Here is a 16,646-nt window from a genome sequence, read left to right on the forward strand (position 1 = left end):
CTCTCCCCAGACTTCAGAATGCGGTTTGTAGTTAGTGGGGAGGCCAGTGCTCATCTGTCAGGAGCACGCGAGCCTTTCCACCTGCCCCAGGGCGACTGCCTCGCCTGTGGGCAACCTGTCCAGGGGTTCAGAACGCGAGCTGGGGACACTAAGGTGTGAAGCCCACTCTCTGCAAAGATGCTGCCTGGGAGGGAGCTGCCCCGGGCCGGACAGACGGGGTGGACGCATCCGTCTCCATCACGCAGTGCCGGGCCGGCCGGGCAGTGACGGGTCTCGTGTCATTTTGCCGTAGAAAACAGGGCCGGTGAGGCGTGTGGAGGGCCGGGCTCAGGCACAGCCCCACGGTGGGCAAGGGTGTTTGGAAATCGAAGTTTGATGTGCTCATGATCTAAAGTGTCAGATGTTCTGTAAGGCTTTTCACAAAAACAAAACTCTCCATTTCTTGCCCTGTTCCCGGGGCCAGTCAACTCCTGTTCCTTTAGCCGTTTATTTTCGTACTTTGCCTCCAGATTCCTTAATAACTGGCAGTTTCCTGTTTTGCAGTTTCAGGTGGTAACTATAATTACTGAGTCCTCACTCCAGAGGGTGATGACGTAGCTGCCACTGCCCACGGAACACACACAGGCAGGCACACTCACACACACGAACATGTACGCACACGCATGCTCTCCTCTTTCCCTCCTGCGCGGTCAACGTGACAGTGGTGGGTCCCCTCAACGCCCCATGTTGACGTCATCGTGACCGTGGGGACAGCCACTTGTCTGCCTTTTCCCTCGGTTGCCCCCCCTGGTGGATGGTCAGAAGCAAGGACCCAGCCTGTCCTCTGGGTTGAGCACAGACAAGGGCAGGACTTCAGAGGTGGTCCAACCATCATGGAAGGACTTTAGGGGCTTATGGGGGCGTCGCTGGTCACCAGAGTCCACCGGGTGGTGGCCCCCGGGTCTGGAGGCAGCTGGTGTGTGGGCGGGCTCTGGACTGGGGGCCAGAGCCCTTAAATGTTCAGCACACGAAACTCCTCTCTGCTCCCGGCCCTCCCACCTCTGCTGGTCCTCGCCCCTGCGGTCCTGATTGCCCCCACCTGGGGGGTGCGGGTGTGGGCCCCCCCCCCCCGCTCTGTTTCCCACACTCGGTGACTCCTGTCCGCTTCTCAGGGCTCCGGGGTGGCCGCCCCGTAAGCAGTGGCCTGGCGTCGACATCCAGGCTGATTCTGGCTGGAACGGGAGTCACAGTGACGCCAGCGGCTCCCCTTCTTTCCACTCACAGGAGATCGTCCACGAGAGGCCCCGAGGCCCACGAGCTCAGCGAGGGGGGCGACGAGAGGAAGAAGAGGGAATCTCGGAGGAGCGGCTTCCTCAACCTGATCAAGCCCCGGTCCAAGTCCGAGCGGCCGCCGACGGTCTTGATGGGGGAAGAGCCGTCCTCGCCGAAGGGCGCGGCGGTCAGGGGCCCGGCCGTGGACACGCCCAGGAGGGACGCGAAGCCGGCCGAGCGCAACGGCAGTTCCGAGCGGACGGAGGAGAGGAAGACGCCCGAGGGCCTGGACGAGAGCCAGGGGGACGACGCGGGGAGGCCGGAGCCCGGGGACGGCAGGGGCAGCCCCCAGGGCGGCCGGAGGTGCGGGGTCCAGGTGATGGGCAGCGGGCTGCTGGCGGAGATGAAGGCCAGGCAGGAGCGCCGCGCAGCCGGCGCGCACAAGGTGGGGCCCGCGGACGCGCCGCCCCGGGGTGGCGGGCGCAGGAGACAGTGCTTGGGTTAAATGACATCCAAAAACCAAAGGGTTTTTCCTTTTAAAAAAAGGCATCAGGGCCACATGCTTCCTGCGAGCCGCAGTGTCCCAAGTCCGTTGTCGGTGGCACCTGCCCAGGGGCTTCCTGCACCTGTGACAGGAGCATGTGACGGACAGTCATCCCCGGGGTCCCCAGACCTGGGGGGGCTCTGAGCGTCCAGTCCCGGTGGACCGGGGTGACCGGAGGTAAAATACGGAAACCAGGTTCTAACTGCTGTAGAAATTGGGCCCGTTTTCCACATAGATCGTAACTCATCCCCCTTTCCCGACCTAAAAACTCCCGGCTCTGTTCCTGACTTAAAAGCCAAAAGAAAGAACAGTCAAGGTGTTCCTGTTAGAATCCGTCCAACACCTTGACCGCCAGCAGGCCGTCTGTCGCTGTGAGGAAACAGTCGTGGGGTAAAAACCGCCGAGTCTCCCCGAACCTGACTCAGTGCATTATTTATTTTCTCTCTGGACCTGTGTGTGAAGTGTCTGTTGGGTTACCCCCCCCCCCCCCCGTTCTGCATGTTTCCCGTGCGGTCACTGGTCGTCCGGTGCCCGAGTTTGGCCCCCGTTTGTCCTGAGGTCCTTTGAGTTTGCGGACCTGGGTTCTCCCGGGAAAGGGACTTGCACCCCCTTTTATAAAAGGGGGGCAGTGAACTACAACCGCTCACCCTTAGTCTTCAGAGAGCAGATGGTGGACTCTTCCAGGGTGGGGAGGGCTGCACCTCCAGACACCTGGGCGCTTTTTCACGACGTCCAGCCTCCCCGCTGGACGGTGCAGCTGTCCACCCGCCCCCTCGCGGTCGGACCACGTCCGGTCACTGGTCACCCCTCCCCACTCACCCTCAGGACAGAGTTCACGGGGGCCTGACCGCCCTGCTCTGTGTGTTCAGCCCGGAGGCCGAGCGGCCAGCACTGGTCGCACTCAGAGTAAATGCTGTGACCGTGTCGTTAGGGGACAGACAAGTTTAGACTTGAGTCTGTTTCCTGGAATTTCTTCGTGACAGCGAGTGAGCTGTTTTCACCGACAAGCCGCTTATTTACTTAATCACTGTTTCCACGGAGCAGCAGCTGCCTTTTGGTAGAAGGAGGAGCCACGCCAGGGGGCTTTTTCCACGTGCTTTGGGTTTGGGACAAAAATAGACTCAAAGAGACACAAATTCTGGTTCCCGAGTTGTTCACTGTCCATACTGACGATCTCTTAGCGCCCCCTAGTGCCTATTTAAAGCAACGACAATGATAAAAACCCTTAGTACGAGCTTAAAATTTCAATCAGTCAGGGGCATTCACTCTATGAGAACAATAAAACAGTAAGAAAAGGCTCTGAAAAAATTAGCTGTCTAATATTTTCCCCTAAAACTTCATGACTGTGTCTTTTATGAAGTTAGCACCATGAACCTCAGTGGTGAACACACTTGTCGATAAAAACAGAACGTGTCATCTTTGCCTTCCTCTTGAGTCGTCCTCACTGCTCACTGTCGCATGTGCACCTGCAGGGGAAGAGCTGTGCGTGGACCTGTGTCCCCTGTCACTCACTAAGACCGGGGAGGGACGGGCCTGGGGCCGCCCGGCGGGCTTGTCTGCCCCAGACCCTTCCATGCCACCTTCGCAGCTGTCCCCGGTGCTGACTTCCGCCGGTTTACCTGCGTTTATCTGCTGCTGTGGGAGGTAGCCGGGAGTTCTAGGTCAGGAAAGGGGGATGAGTTACGATCTATGTAGAAAACGGGCCCAATTTCTGCAGCAGTTAGAACCTGGTTTCCATACTTTACCTCCGGTCATCCCCGGGTCCACCGGGACTGGACGCTCAGAGCCCCCCAGGTCTGGGGACCCCTGGGACAGCTGTCTGTCACACGCTCCTGCATTAACGCCACGCCTGTGCCTTCGGTATGGCCTCGTTGGCACCGGAGCCCCTGCCTGCCCTGGGCCCCCTCTCGCCAATTTTGCTGCTTCTGACCCTTGAGTGTTGGGGCCCAGCTTGGAGTGGGTTCCCGAACTCACAGCAGCAGAGCCCCGGGCAGGGGGCGGCGGGGGGTGGCCAGGCTCATGTGGAGGCGCAGCAAGGGAAACTGGGAGTGTTGCCGAGGCCAGTGGCCTCGCCGGTCCCACACGCCTGTCACAAGGGGCAGGCCTTCCTTGCCCTGACTGTGGACACAGAAGGGAACGTGTTCCTTGGAGCTCGGTCCCGAGGGCCCCGGGGAGATAGATGGTCGGCCGCCCCCATCCTGACAGCTGTGCAGTTGAAGAGCCCTTCTCTGTCTGGTCGCTTACTGTCCGCTTCGTTCTCTTCTTACACCTTAAATAAATAGGCACTTTTGGGGGGGCTTGGGTTTTCTAGAAGCTCGGGAACGATGCCGCCTCCCAGGAGCCATCCAGCCCGGCCGTGAGCACGGAACAGCCGGACGGAGGCGGGGCAGGTGAGTCGGGCCAGGCGTCACCTGCTCAGGAAAACACTGTGCTGCTGCCTGGGCCACACGTGGCCGACGGGAAGGCAAACAGGGGCGCGGAGCACGGGAGCCAGCCTCTGCTGTCACAGCTGTCCCCGGGTCCAGCTGTCACGCCTCCTCCTGCCCCGGCCCCCTTGGGGCGTGTCCCCCACCGCTGTGGCCTTGTGTCTGGACAGGGCAGCCCTCCTTAGGGCAAGGAAGTTCATGGAGAAGAACTCTCAGACTGTGGGCTTGGGGCGTGATTTGGGGGACACGGCTGATGTTTGGGGGACGCCAGGCTGTACGACGTGGCAGGCGGAAGCTGGCTTTCTCGTCTGATGCGAGGTGTCGTCCCTGGGTGTCTCCTGTCCTCTGTCCCTCTGACTGGTCGGGGGCAGTGAAAGGAGCAGACGCCGTGGGCGGACGCTGGAGGAACTGCAGGTTACAGGCCTCATTTGTATGTGGAGTCTTCGGCTGGAATGTGAACCACTCCACCGGCTCATCTGGTTCACTCACAGCAGCAAAGGGGCAGAGCAGGGCCTGCGGGGACATTCCCGAGCCGTCCTGACCCGGGACCTGCGGGCGGACCCCTTGCCCATGGTCGCCCCGCCTCTGGGCCAGGTCCCGGCAGGCCCCGGCCCCCAGTGTGGGGAGAACCGTGTCCCGTGCACAGCGTGCGGCCCCGCAGGCCATTCCGCACGGTGCTTGTCACCTGCGCAGTAATCGGTGGTGGGAGGCAGGGACTGCAGCCTGCCCACTGTGCGAGGAGTGACAGGGACCAGACGGCCTCTGGGCTTGGCTCCTCACTTCCCGTGATTGGCTCCCTCCCCCTCTGAGTTGTAACGGGAGCTGGTTCTCGTCCCCATTCCCCGTCAGGACCTAAGCTGCAGCCCGCTCTCTCGGAGACCCGCTTCAGCTTGGGGGCCCCGGAGAAGATCGCCAAAGTGGACCCCAGAGTGGACGCGGGCTTCCGGGCCCGCAGCGCCTCCAACCCCAAGCCCGCACTGCAGTCGCCCAAGCCCAGCCTGGCGGCCCGGCCGGCCATCCCGCAGAAGCCGAGGACATCCTCTCGGGCTGGTAAGGCTCGCTGGTTAGGGGGCGGCTCTGACCCCGGGGGGCTTTTCCAGGGTGGCCAGGCCTGGAGGGGCTGCAGGGGCTGTGAGAAAGTGCAGAGGCCAGGCGGGGGGGGGGGGTGACCTGGTGGCAGGAAGGGGCCTTTACTCAGTACCCAGGCTGCCGACTCAGAGTGTCCTCAGGGGGCGACTCAGGGAGCACCCCTGGCCTGTCTGCCGTGGACAGAGCCTCGGGGGCGGCAGCTGGAGGGCGTGGCCACGGACAGGGAAGGCGTGCGCTGCTCTGCGCACACCCCGTATTTGGGGATGGGTGTGGGGCACAAACGTGTTCGGGGACAGGGCGTGGCGGGCCAGGTGTGCGCCTGTCACCTTGGGCCACTTTGAGCTCGGGCAGCGGTGAGTCCTGCCCTTTCGTCCTCAGAGTCTGGGACACCATCCACCCCTCAGGGAGAAAGCTCCCGGACTGGGTGCGGCAAACCTCAGGACGGAGGAAACTCGAAACCCTTAGAAATGGGTGGTGCCCTGCCCTGCTGTCTCCTGCAGTGGCCACTGCTCCCCGTCACCTCCGCTCTTCCTGCGGCTTTCTTGGGGTCCCCTCCAGCCACTGACCCTCGAGGCAGACCCTTAGGACTTGTAATTGTCCGCAACCTGCGGTCGTCATGATGGGGAAGTGGGAGCTTGGTCACAGAGAAGGGGGGACGGAAGGCTCCCCGGCTGGAGGCTGAGTAGGAGGCGGAACGGGTGCCCCACGTTCTCGTGCAGGACGCTCGTGGTTCGTTCTCTGAACGTGTTCTCGGTCCTTCGTACACGGAGAGCACATGTTGACAGTGGATGTTCTTATGGAGCTCGGGAGTTCAGTGGGCGTTTCAGACGCCCACCCCACTGAGGACCACCCGGGAAAGGGCGTCCTCTGCACACACCACACGTGTGCACACGCAGGAAACACCTGGACACGATCACACAGGACACACACACGTGGCACACCATCAACACGTGTGCTCGTGCACTTGCACACACAAGTGTAGTAGCCGAGCAGAGGGCGGGGCAGTCCCATCCGTCTGTCCGTCAGGGACACGCGGGGCAGCCTGGGGGGCGAGGGCACCTGTTCCGGCTGCGTGGCCCCTCCAGCCTCGGTCCTTTCATCGCCTCATTTGTCTGTGGAGCCCCAGGGCCCTTCTGCGGCCAAAGTCCATGCTTCAAAGTTGCCCTTCGTGGTCTCTGCTTGCACATGTATGTACATGTGTGCACAAACATGTGTGCACCATGACCATGGCTGTGGATTGGATGACGGGTGAAGGCTCACTGCACATATGAGTGAGCCGTATGTTACATGTGTGACGGAAGCCAAACAGCCTTTGTGTCCCAGGCAGGGGGCCCCACGGGTCCCTTGCCACCTGGGGGGTCAGACAGCGGCCCCCGGGTTCCGTGTCTGCAGGACGGCCTGTCGGGTGGGCTTCCCCTCCACCCGCTGCTCGGTTTTCCTCCCTGTGGTCAGTGGGTGCTCATGGTCAGCGACCGAGTGGGGATGTGAAACTGGCCATTGGCCGGAAGGAGTCCCTGACGCCCTTTGAGACTGAGAGTCCCTTGTGCTGAGAGACGCCCTCCCGTCCAAGGGGCCCAGCTTGTGTGTTTGTCTCTGCAGAGGACGCCCCGGACTCGCCATCGGGCCTCGGGTCCCCCAAGGTGGCTCTGCTTCCGCCCGTCCTGAAAAAAGTCCCCTCGGACAAGGAGCGAGAGGGCCCGGGGAGCCCCCAGCCCGGCCCAAGGACGCCTTCCCAGGAAGGTAGGAGATGGCTTCCTCCGGCCTCCCCCTCCCCTGGGGACTCATCTCAGGACAAAGCTGTTCCACCAACCGGAACCTCACTGGCAGCCTGGTGATGGAGCCGGCATCCCTGGGAGCAAAGGCGGAACCAGAGCAGTTTCTTCTCGCAGAAACTCGGGCGGCTGAGGATGCAGGGTCTGGGTGCAGGACTCGCACAGGGGATGGGAGGCCCCGCTGGGACACGGCCCGAGGTCTCCGTCTTTGTAGCTGTCACCTCTGGGCCCCTGCCCACCTCCCAGCAGCCGGGGACGGCCGCGGTTGTTACTTGGTGCCACCTGTGGGTTTGCAGGTCCCGCCGTGCCCAGGAAGGGCTGCCCCTGGTTGTTAATGGCCGTGGCTGTGGCTTGGGGCAGCCGCCCAGGCCCAGGTGGCCGTGTGGGTCCCTGTGTCCGCTCAGTTGCCAGGTCAGTTGTGTCCCATGCTCAGTGGTGTGGCGCCAGTAGGGACGCTCTCAGGCCACCAGCTCACCAGTTCGCTCCCTCGGCTGTGGGGTGGGAGCAGAGCAAGGCAGCCCTGGGAGGCGGGCGTCTCCCAGACACAGGTCAGGCCTGGGGACCCCTGGAGGCGTGTCTGGGGGGGTCCCCAGCACCCGATGTCTCTCTGCTGTCATTCTGTCCAATGCACAGTTGTCTCTTGGGCTTTGTCTTTCATGAAGGGTGATGTGAACCGGCTCTGAGCCCCTCCCAGGGAGAAATTCCAGAGCCAGGTCCAGTCGTCTCTCCCTGTGGGTTGGTGGCTTTGTTTCATTTCAGATTTGTTTGAACCCATGCCTCTGATACCTTCCACACTGGCCAATTTTCCCTCTTTCCCTCCTCCCTTCTCTCCTTCCTCCCTCCCCACGTCCACTTTCCTGTCACCAGTGCTGGCCTTGGGCGAGTCCACAGGAGGCGTCTCTGAGCACTGTCTCTGTGATCGGGAGCCGAGTACAAACATGACTCTGCCGGCCTCCTCCACCCCGTCCCGGGGGTTTATTCGGTGGGCGCACGTTGGCCCACCTGCCGGCCATCAGTAAAAGAAGGCGGGGTTTGAGCGAAGCTGACAAACCACTTCCTGTCGTGTGGAGAAGGCCAAGCCGTGGCGGGTGGCTGGCCGGTGCCCAGACCAGTTTCACACGCGGCGAACAAACTCAGGACTCGGTGTCACCGCGCAGCCTTTGGAAGGCGCTTTGGTGGTGCCGGCCAGAGTGACCCGAGCCAGGGCCTGTCCCCCCACGGCCCCTCCCCCTGCCCTCCCTCCCCTTCCTTTTGAGGACGGGCCTGGGAAGGGGCAGGGGTTAAGGAGGGAAGTCCTGTCCGGAGCAACTGAACCATGGAGGGGTTGGAAGGGAAGGTCGTGAGGTTGAGTGAAAAGCGATTCCGACTTTTGAACAGTGACGTTTCCTGTGTGGTTTAAACAAGCCCGGACCCAGCCCCTGCTTCGTGGGCAGGAGCCCGTGCGTGGGGACTGTACCTGACAAAGTCGGAGGCCTGCTGCCTGCTGCCCTTAGCTGCATGGACAGCGTCCCCCGACCTTCCCCCAGGAAGTTGAAATGAATGTGTCGCCCCTCCCACGTTTGGGGTAGATGCTGGCCCCCCTTCCCGCTCCCACCGATCGCAAACATTAGAGTGGTTAGGCCTCCGCCTCCCGAGGTAGACGGTGGGAGACCGCCCCTGCCCCCCAGGATCCGGGATAAGTGGACGTGCAGTCGTGCCCCTGGTCACACTCGGGTTGCGATCGGACCGGAGGGGTTCGTGGGGTCAGAGACAGTGTTGCTGTGTCCCCGGCGCTGGGCTCTCGGCTTCACCTCGTCCGTAGGTCAGCCTCCCCGCTACGCCGGCCCAGGGAGGACCGCCCTGGTTTCCTTTGTCTTTGAAAAGCACCCCTGATGTGCCCTTTCCTGTCTTCTTGTACATGATTCACGCTGCTCCCTTCTGTCCTTCCTTCTGTCCTTCCTGTCCTCTGCCTCCCTGTGGACCAGCCGGCCCGCCTCACTCCTGACACAGGTAAATCGAGTGGCTCCTCGGGGGGCTCCATTGGGGACGGCATTTGCGTCAACCCCGGGGGGCCTTCCATCAGCGCCTTTTGGGGGCAGGCTCCGAGCTCACCTCATTTTGCATGATATTTCCAGACTGTTGGCTGTCGAATTCTGTAGATAACGGTCCCTCTGTTCAGAACGGACGCTGTAGGTTCCTGGGTTCCTAAGAGGGGCGGGCGAACGGCTCTTTCGGTCTCCACATCAGTGCTTTTCCACGCCGGTGCCAGCGCCGCGGCGCCTGCCGGTGCAAAGGGTAAAACGAGTCCCTTTTCCTCAGCGGCGCAAAGAGGAGATTATTGCAAAAGGCACTCAGATCACAGCAGCGAGCGGCCTTCCAGCCGAGGAAAAAGGTCTTCAAAGCTGCCCTTCACGCTCACGGAAGAGGAGCTGGACGCGGCGGGGCACAGGAAGCCGCAGCCAATACAGGGTCAGAGCCCCCCGCTGCCGCCCCCGCCGCCCCAGGGCTGCGAACTGGCACCAACAAACGAGCTGCAATTGAGTAACTTATGTCCGGGGGGCCGGGGGCCGTGGTGATTCGTACGCCTGATTTTTTTTTCCCCTAAATGACGACAGGATGGTCCTTCCCTCTGGGGTAAAAAGTCGACTTGACCTTGTAATGGGAGAATTTCTTAGGAGGATCAAGTTACCGCGGAGTGAGGCGACTTGTCCGTTCAAATTCCGTGACCACGCAGGTTTGCTTTTGGGCTCCAGGTCATGGCTCCTGCCTGTTCCTCTCTCCCTAGTGTTAGGTGTACACAGATTGGCTCAGGAGCTCTTCGAGGGACACCTGTCACCCCTCCAGAGACCACTGGCCCAGCACTGTTTTCGGGAAGGATTGACAAAGACCAGAGACACACACAGGAGTGTCGTGTACACGGTCTGTCTCTGAGTTGCCCCTTTGTGAGAAGGACACCCAAGGTCACGTCCATGGTTCTCGGTGTGGGGAGTTCCCACTTCAACCGTTGACTGACGTCACTTTATCACCAGGGCGCCCCCGACGCAGTGCCGTGCTGCTTCCTCCGCAGGCCCCTGCCCGCACTTTACACCACACTCAGGCCTCGAGACCACCCGCACCACACTGGCCGCCCTTTGGGGAGGGAGACGGAGATAAGGCAACATCTTAGAGAGGAAGAAACTCCGTGTATGTCTCAGATTTTTGTCGTGACCTCTTTGGTTAAACTTCTCATTACAAGGGGCTGCCTCCGACTTGGATGGGATGACATAGGACCATCTTGTATTCACCCTTTTTTTTTTTGGCCTTGATTTCTTCAGATGCGGCCAGGCACCAAAAAAAGCCCTTTTGACAAGGGCTTCCATGACGGGGATCTCGCGTATGATATTTTACCTTTGGTTTGTTAGTGCCAATTCCAAGCCTTCGCCCCCGAGAGCGGTCTGGCGGTCTGCTTTCGGGATAGTTTCCGGTTAACAAGTAGCCTTCGGCAGAGCGGTCCCACTAAACCGCTGTGTGTTCTCTGCCTTCACCCTCCTGAAAGCGTGTTTCATGTTCTCCTCGGTCGCGTGCCCAGGACACCCACAGAGACGGCCTGTCTTCCTGTGCTGTTTTGTTTCCATGGTGTGGCTCCGTACCCGTGCGTCTGACGAGTGAGATGCTTGCTTGTACTAGAAGCGTTTGTGACCGGCTGCCTCTCTGGGCTCCCATGCCATTTCCTCTCCGCCCTTAATCGTGTGCCGTGGTGTCTCCGTGCGTGTGTCCTGCTGTCGTGGATAAAGCAGCTGGTCTTGTGGGTACCGCTATGCGCCCTGGCGGTGCGGGGCGTATTACTCCGAGGTCCCTTTTGTTTATTCTCCATGTGCTGCTTCCACCGTCCAGCCCGCAGCCGGCAAATGCTCGGCTCTGCCTTTCAGTCTCCGAGCCAGGGCTCTGCTCCACTTCCCCTCCAGATCTGGGCTCCACTACTCCTGCCTGAGTTCTTCAAAAGAAGCTCACGGTCGGCTGGCATTTTTGGCTCTGGCCAGAAAACTTAAAACTCATGGCCGACTACTGAATAGTATTTTAAGGTCATCATAATATTTTTTCTCCTAGAAAATGAGGATGTCATTGGAGCTTAAAATTGAGAAAAACTCTGATATGCATATAAATCTCTAATTCTGAGTATATATATTCATATATATATTGCATACGAATTTCTAATTCTCTAATATATATGCATCTTTCAGAAGCGTGGAAATTAGCATAGGTATTTGCATATATGCAAAGCCAAATCCCCTCCAGGAACGACAGGTTTCCTTGAGTGAGGCTCCTTCTCTGGGCCGATGGTCACCACCGGAGAGGAGATACGAACATTTCTGTAGAATGGATTGTCTGTGTACTTGCATAATTTGAACGGTACCGGAGGTGACAGTAAATACAGCCATAGGCACAGGCACAGCAACATTCCAGCCCTTCACCTTGCACTGAGAAGAGGAGGAAATATCTGATTTTTTTTCTTTGCTCTGTATACGGTTGAGCGTTACATTAGGCTGCCTAGGGGAAGGTTCTCTGAATTAGTAAAGAGTCTGAATTTCAAAACTTGTTAAAGTAATTTCTAGACTTTTAAGTTTCGAGTCGATATATCTTATTTAGACTGTCCATTAAACATGGGAGCCCGGCGGAGCCCGTGTCCACAGGAGCGTGATTGGCGCCCCTCCTCCTCGCCTCGGTTTTCCCGTCCGGGAATGGGGCCAGTCTCGTCATCAGTCTCACTCCCCGTCGGGAGAGTTTAACCAGTGACAGTGAATCTGTTTAGGACGGATTTTCAGAGAGGGTCATGGCCACAGTGACCGGCTTGGACAGCCCTCTAGAAAGAACATTTCGTTACTTACTCGTCCCCGTGGCTGTTGGGTGCATTAACACCCTTGCTCTCCTACCGGCACCCGCCAGCAGCCAGCCAGGCCGCGAGTTAGCTGTTTGTTAGTGTCTGCTGTGCCCTTCTGTCCCCACCCCAGAGGGCTCAGAGCCCAGGGCCACTTGCAGGGGGACTGAAGGCCAGTCTGCCTCCTGCAGGCAGGTTCCTGTGTTGGATTTCTCTGCATGTCACCTTCCCCCTCTGCCGTGGTCCTGGCCCGGGGCCATCTCAAGTTTTCATCTGTGACAGTGACATTTTCGACTGCTTGGGCTGCTCCAGTTGTAGCGAGCGCTCCGGTGTCCTGTCACGTAGCACGGATGACCCGGGGGGTTCCAGGAAGCCGAGCTATTGGGAAGGGCGCGAGCTCTATTCATCTGAGAATCCGAGCGAGTACTTGGGCTCGGAAGACAGAAGAGCCGTGTGTGACCGTGTGGGTCTGTTCCCTTGAGCTGGAATCTTGGACATTTATTTCTGCGTCAGCTGATTTCAAAGAGCAGCTTACTTTGGCCTTTAAAATGGGATGAGTAAAGTCTTCTGGCCCATTTCACGGGTATCGCTGTCTGGAGCTTAGATCATCGCAGGGAGACTTCCAGGAGCGACGAAACCTCCCCCACTTCCTCCGTCCGCGCTGAGACGTGGAGAACGTCCGGATTCTTCGTGCTCCGCTCTCAGGTCCACTCGGTTCTGGGTTCAAGGGCAGACGGCAGAAAATGATTTACCTTTGCCCCAGAACCTGGCTTGTACACAAGTTTCAGAAATTTAATTTTTTTACCTAATTCATGCTAAAAAATATTTACTCACTCCTCCCAAAGTGTTGGGTAAAAAGAAGTCATATTTTTTAAAAAATTACTCTCATGATGAGATTTAAAGCTTTAGCCTTTTCAGCTTTTGGGGTAATTTCGGTTGAATGTAATGAACTAGATGTTTAAACTTCCATTGTCTGGGGATCGGAACCTGCCAGGCAGGTTGCCAGGAGAAGTTCTCGGTTAAGTTTGCATTTTGATGGTCAGGTTTGCTGAACTTCCACTTCCTGAAACTCTCCCTAGTGGATCAGGCATTTAAAGAGCCAGTTCTGGCGACCAAGCCGTGTAGCCCAGGGATGAAGCCAAAGCGGTGGGAAGCAGGGGCCGAGCCCTGCGGCTGTTCAGGTCTGCAGTCCTGGGGCTTTGGACCTGCGAGTCAGGAGGCAGCTGCTCTGGGTCTGTGGGTGTAGCGTCAGCTCAGGCGCCATCGGTGCTGGTCGGCAAGTAATGTTTCATCACCGGACCAGCCTCGCGGACGAGGCCCCTGCGCCTTCCCGGGTTTAGTGGCTGTGACCCTGGGGAAGAGCGCGGGCTCTGTGGGGAGGGGCGGTTCAGTCCCACCCCTGGTTTCCACCAGCCCTACCCCAGGAGGAGCGGCAGCAGTGAGACAGGAGGGCCTGGCAGGACACGGGACGGGGGCTCAGCTCCAACGAGCACGCTCCATGCTCCTCTGGTAGAGTCCCAGGGGACCCTTCCTGTCCCTGTGCAGTCACAGCGGGCAGTCACAGCGTTCACGAGATGATTCACCTCATAGAGCGTGAAGCAGGTTTTCTGAGACGTGGAAAGGTGTGAGAAGATCACCGGGGCCTCCCTAGTCGTGTCCCCGACGGGCGGGGCCGGCCCTGACGGGTGTGCAGAGCCTGACCGGTCCCCGCTGCCCGGCCGGGCCTGCTGGGGACTGCCCGCCGGTGCCCTCCGCTGTGCGGGGGCCGCTGTCACAGGTGCGACAGCACGTCACCTGGCACGACAGCTTCAGAGCCTGCTCCCTGGCACCCCCTCGGCTTCCCGCCACCCTGGGTGTCTGGGGTCCTCACGCCCCTCGTCCCGCCCGCAGCTCCGAGAGGCTCGCCCCCTCCGACTGCAGTTTTTCGTGTTTTCTTGTTTTATGTGCTGCTGTTGTTGCTGGTTTGTCTCTCATTTCCGTCTGGAGTCTCTGAATGTCTTCAGTGGCGTGTGGTTGCTGCGTTGTCTCTGAGAAAGTTCGCGCTGACCCCCGCCCCCTCCCTGCCCCGGGTCCTGGTCTCGGCCCCTCACGGTGCGCCAGCGAGCCGACCGCCTTCCCTCCCCGTTCTGTTTCAGTCTCGAGGAGGAGCTGGGGCCAGCAGCCCCCGGAGCCCCCGGAGCAGAAGCCGTGGCCCCCCAGCAAAGAGAGCCTTCCTGGCAGCAAGTCCAGCGACTCCGGGGAGGAAGCCGAGAAGGAGTTCATCTTCGTGTGACGGCCGCGGGCGGCAGAGCTCCGCCTCCTCCCAGGCCGCTCGTCTGGGTGCTCTTTTCTTTGCCTTTTCCTTCTTCCTTCCTCCTCCTCCTCCTCTTTAAACAGAAACAGATCCATGTGTCGGTAACCAGAGCACACGAGTCAGGGCTCCTGCAGCCCTGGCATTTCATTTCCAAGCCTTCGACGAACGTCAGCCAGCATGACCTGCTGTCCCCGGGGCGGCTGCCGGCTGCCCAGCAGGACTCGGGCAGCCCGGGGTGGAGCCCGCAGGGCACGGGACATGCGCTCGCACGAGGACAGCGTCCCGGGGACAGGGGTCCTGCGGCAGGCGCCCCGACGGAGCGGTTTACCCCCGACGGACGCAATTGCACATTGTAACTATATTAACAGAGCACACTAATAAGTCCCTTGTATAAATTATATACGCGAGGTCTTGGGTGCGGTCTCCGCCTTCTCTCGTGGGGAGTGTCCTCCTCCCGGAGGCCGACGGGGTTCCCGTGGGCGCCGCGGTCAGAGCAGAGGGGAGGCCGCAGCCGCGTCTCCCGGTGCCCAGACTGATGTACATAGCTGACTCTAACCAGAGTTTACGGATATTTGTGTTTCCTGATTTCTTTAACTTCTGTCTGCATATTAGCTTTTAATGTGTGATTTTAAGAGAGAATACTTTGACACCTGTAAAAAAAAAAAATCAAAATACTACTCTTTTTAAGACATTTCACAAATATTCACTTACAGGACAAGCTGAAGCTATTTTATTCATATGTATATTTATACCAATAAAATGATTTTACAAGTGAAACCTTGACCTGTGTGGTATTGGTTTTTAGTTAAATTTGGTCTCTGGTGATGAACTTTCTGTTTGTGTCCAAAAACCAGGCCAACCTGAGTCCCCAGATGAGCAAACCAAGTCGCACTGGACCTGAGCAAGATGCTCGTCCCATCCCCTGCCCTCGTCTGTGGGGGGAAGACGGGCCGTGTCCACAGGCCGATTGCAGGTGCTTTGGTCAGTGCCTGGGCCTCAGACCCAGGGTCCCAGGGGGTGCGCGTGGGAGCTGTGAGGGACGGGAGCTGCGCGGGCGTCTGGGGGACAGCGGAATCGTGTGGAGGGCGTGGACAGGACTGTAGTCCCCACCGGGCACATGCACACATGTGCACATGCACACGCAGAGGCACACGTGTGGCACACGTACGTGGGCACGTGTACGGGGCGCACACACCCAGGTGCCTCGGACCGCAGACCGGATGGTTTGCTGCCTCCGCTGAGGGACCACCAGGGTGGCAGGTACAAGGCTGTTTCCTGCAGACGCAGCTCCTCTGTCACGAATGTCCTTGGGAACCACCTGCTCTGATGGCTGCCACAGGAGCAGAAGAGGACACAGGGACCTCTGCGAGCTAACAGGCCCGCAGAATGGATGAGACTTCACTGAGTGTGGCACAGGGTGGCCACGCCTGTGTGTGTGTGACGAGAAGGGACTAGTTCTGCCTGTGACGCTCGGGAGGCCGCAGAGGAGGCAACGTTTGCGGGACACCTCGCAGTGGCACTGGCCACCCTAATGCGCAGGCTCGGTCTGACCCATGACCCGACCCGTGTGGACTGTGGGCAGTGGCGGAGAGAGACAGCGCTCGGGAGGGGAAAGCGGCTCCCAGAGTCTACAAAGAGGAGCTGCCACGTCGCACGCGGCATCCCCTGCGAGGCTGACCCCGGAGGGAGTGTGCGTGGGCTCAGCTCTGGGCCAGCGGCTTCCGGTCACGCGCAAGAGGGCGGTTTTCCTCTGTCACAGTGACCGGCAAAGGCGTCTTCATGCACCTGCAGCCGACAAGGTGATGGAGGTGAGTGGAGACCGAGCTGGGTCAGGGACGCTCCGCCCTCTGAATCCTGGTGTGCTGTTCGCGTCAGGTAAAAAAACACTGCGGGAGAGGAAAAAGCCTCTTTTAGGTGAAAAAAGGGCCCACTCACCAAGAAAACGGAAGAATTATAAATCAATTATAAATCACCTAGCAAGAGCCTCAGAGGACATAAAATAGACATTTAAATAACTGGAAGAAGAGACAAAGTCCCTCATCCAAATTTTGACACACCTCTCCACAAACTTTAAATCAAGCAGACAAAGCGGACCAGTAGGGATAAGTCAGTTTGAACAACATAGTTACCATCACTTCAGTGAAATGAAGTCACGGAGCCGTATAATCCACCTTCATGCACAGCAAAGACGACCGGAAGACACACACCAATAGTTACTATCCTTCGTTGTCTTGGGGCTGTGGAATCTTTCTCATTTTCTGATCTGTATTATTCAAATGATCTTTAGGATTCGTGTGATTATTAAACAATACAAGGTGTATATTTTAAAAGAGAAATTAGCTCTGTTTCCAAGATTTTCTTATCGTAGACATTGTCCAGTTTTTTTTTTACTTCCTTTTTTGCCCTTTGGAGCCAGTGAGGCATTCGAGCAAGGCAA

General features: G+C 58.8%; 1 protein-coding gene across 3 annotated transcripts in view; it reads left to right on the plus strand.

Moving 5' to 3' along the window:
* Positions 1-14,968, plus strand: part of CARMIL1 (capping protein regulator and myosin 1 linker 1) — a 144,277-nt gene extending 129,309 nt beyond the window's left edge. The window contains exons 33-38 of one of the 3 annotated variants that reach the window (XM_037153028.2): positions 1,264-1,696; positions 4,107-4,185; positions 5,071-5,271; positions 6,910-7,050; positions 9,381-9,530; positions 14,052-14,968. In XM_037153028.2, coding sequence (XP_037008923.2) covers positions 1,264-1,696; positions 4,107-4,185; positions 5,071-5,271; positions 6,910-7,050; positions 9,381-9,530; positions 14,052-14,188 — 1,141 coding nt within the window. In that variant the 3' untranslated portion in view covers positions 14,189-14,968. Of the gene's footprint in view, positions 1-1,263; positions 1,697-4,106; positions 4,186-5,070; positions 5,272-6,909; positions 7,051-9,046; positions 9,072-9,380; positions 9,531-14,051 lie in introns of those variants that run through there. The other 2 variants (XM_053656008.1, XM_037153029.2) reach the window with 2 other exon arrangements.
* The last annotated feature ends 1,678 nt before the right edge of the window (positions 14,969-16,646 follow it).

This window comes from Artibeus jamaicensis, unplaced genomic scaffold (assembly GCF_021234435.1).
Source record: "Artibeus jamaicensis isolate MK-2021 breed Jamaican fruit bat unplaced genomic scaffold, CSHL_Jam_final scaffold_1689, whole genome shotgun sequence".
Classification (NCBI taxonomy): domain Eukaryota; kingdom Metazoa; phylum Chordata; class Mammalia; order Chiroptera; family Phyllostomidae; genus Artibeus; species Artibeus jamaicensis.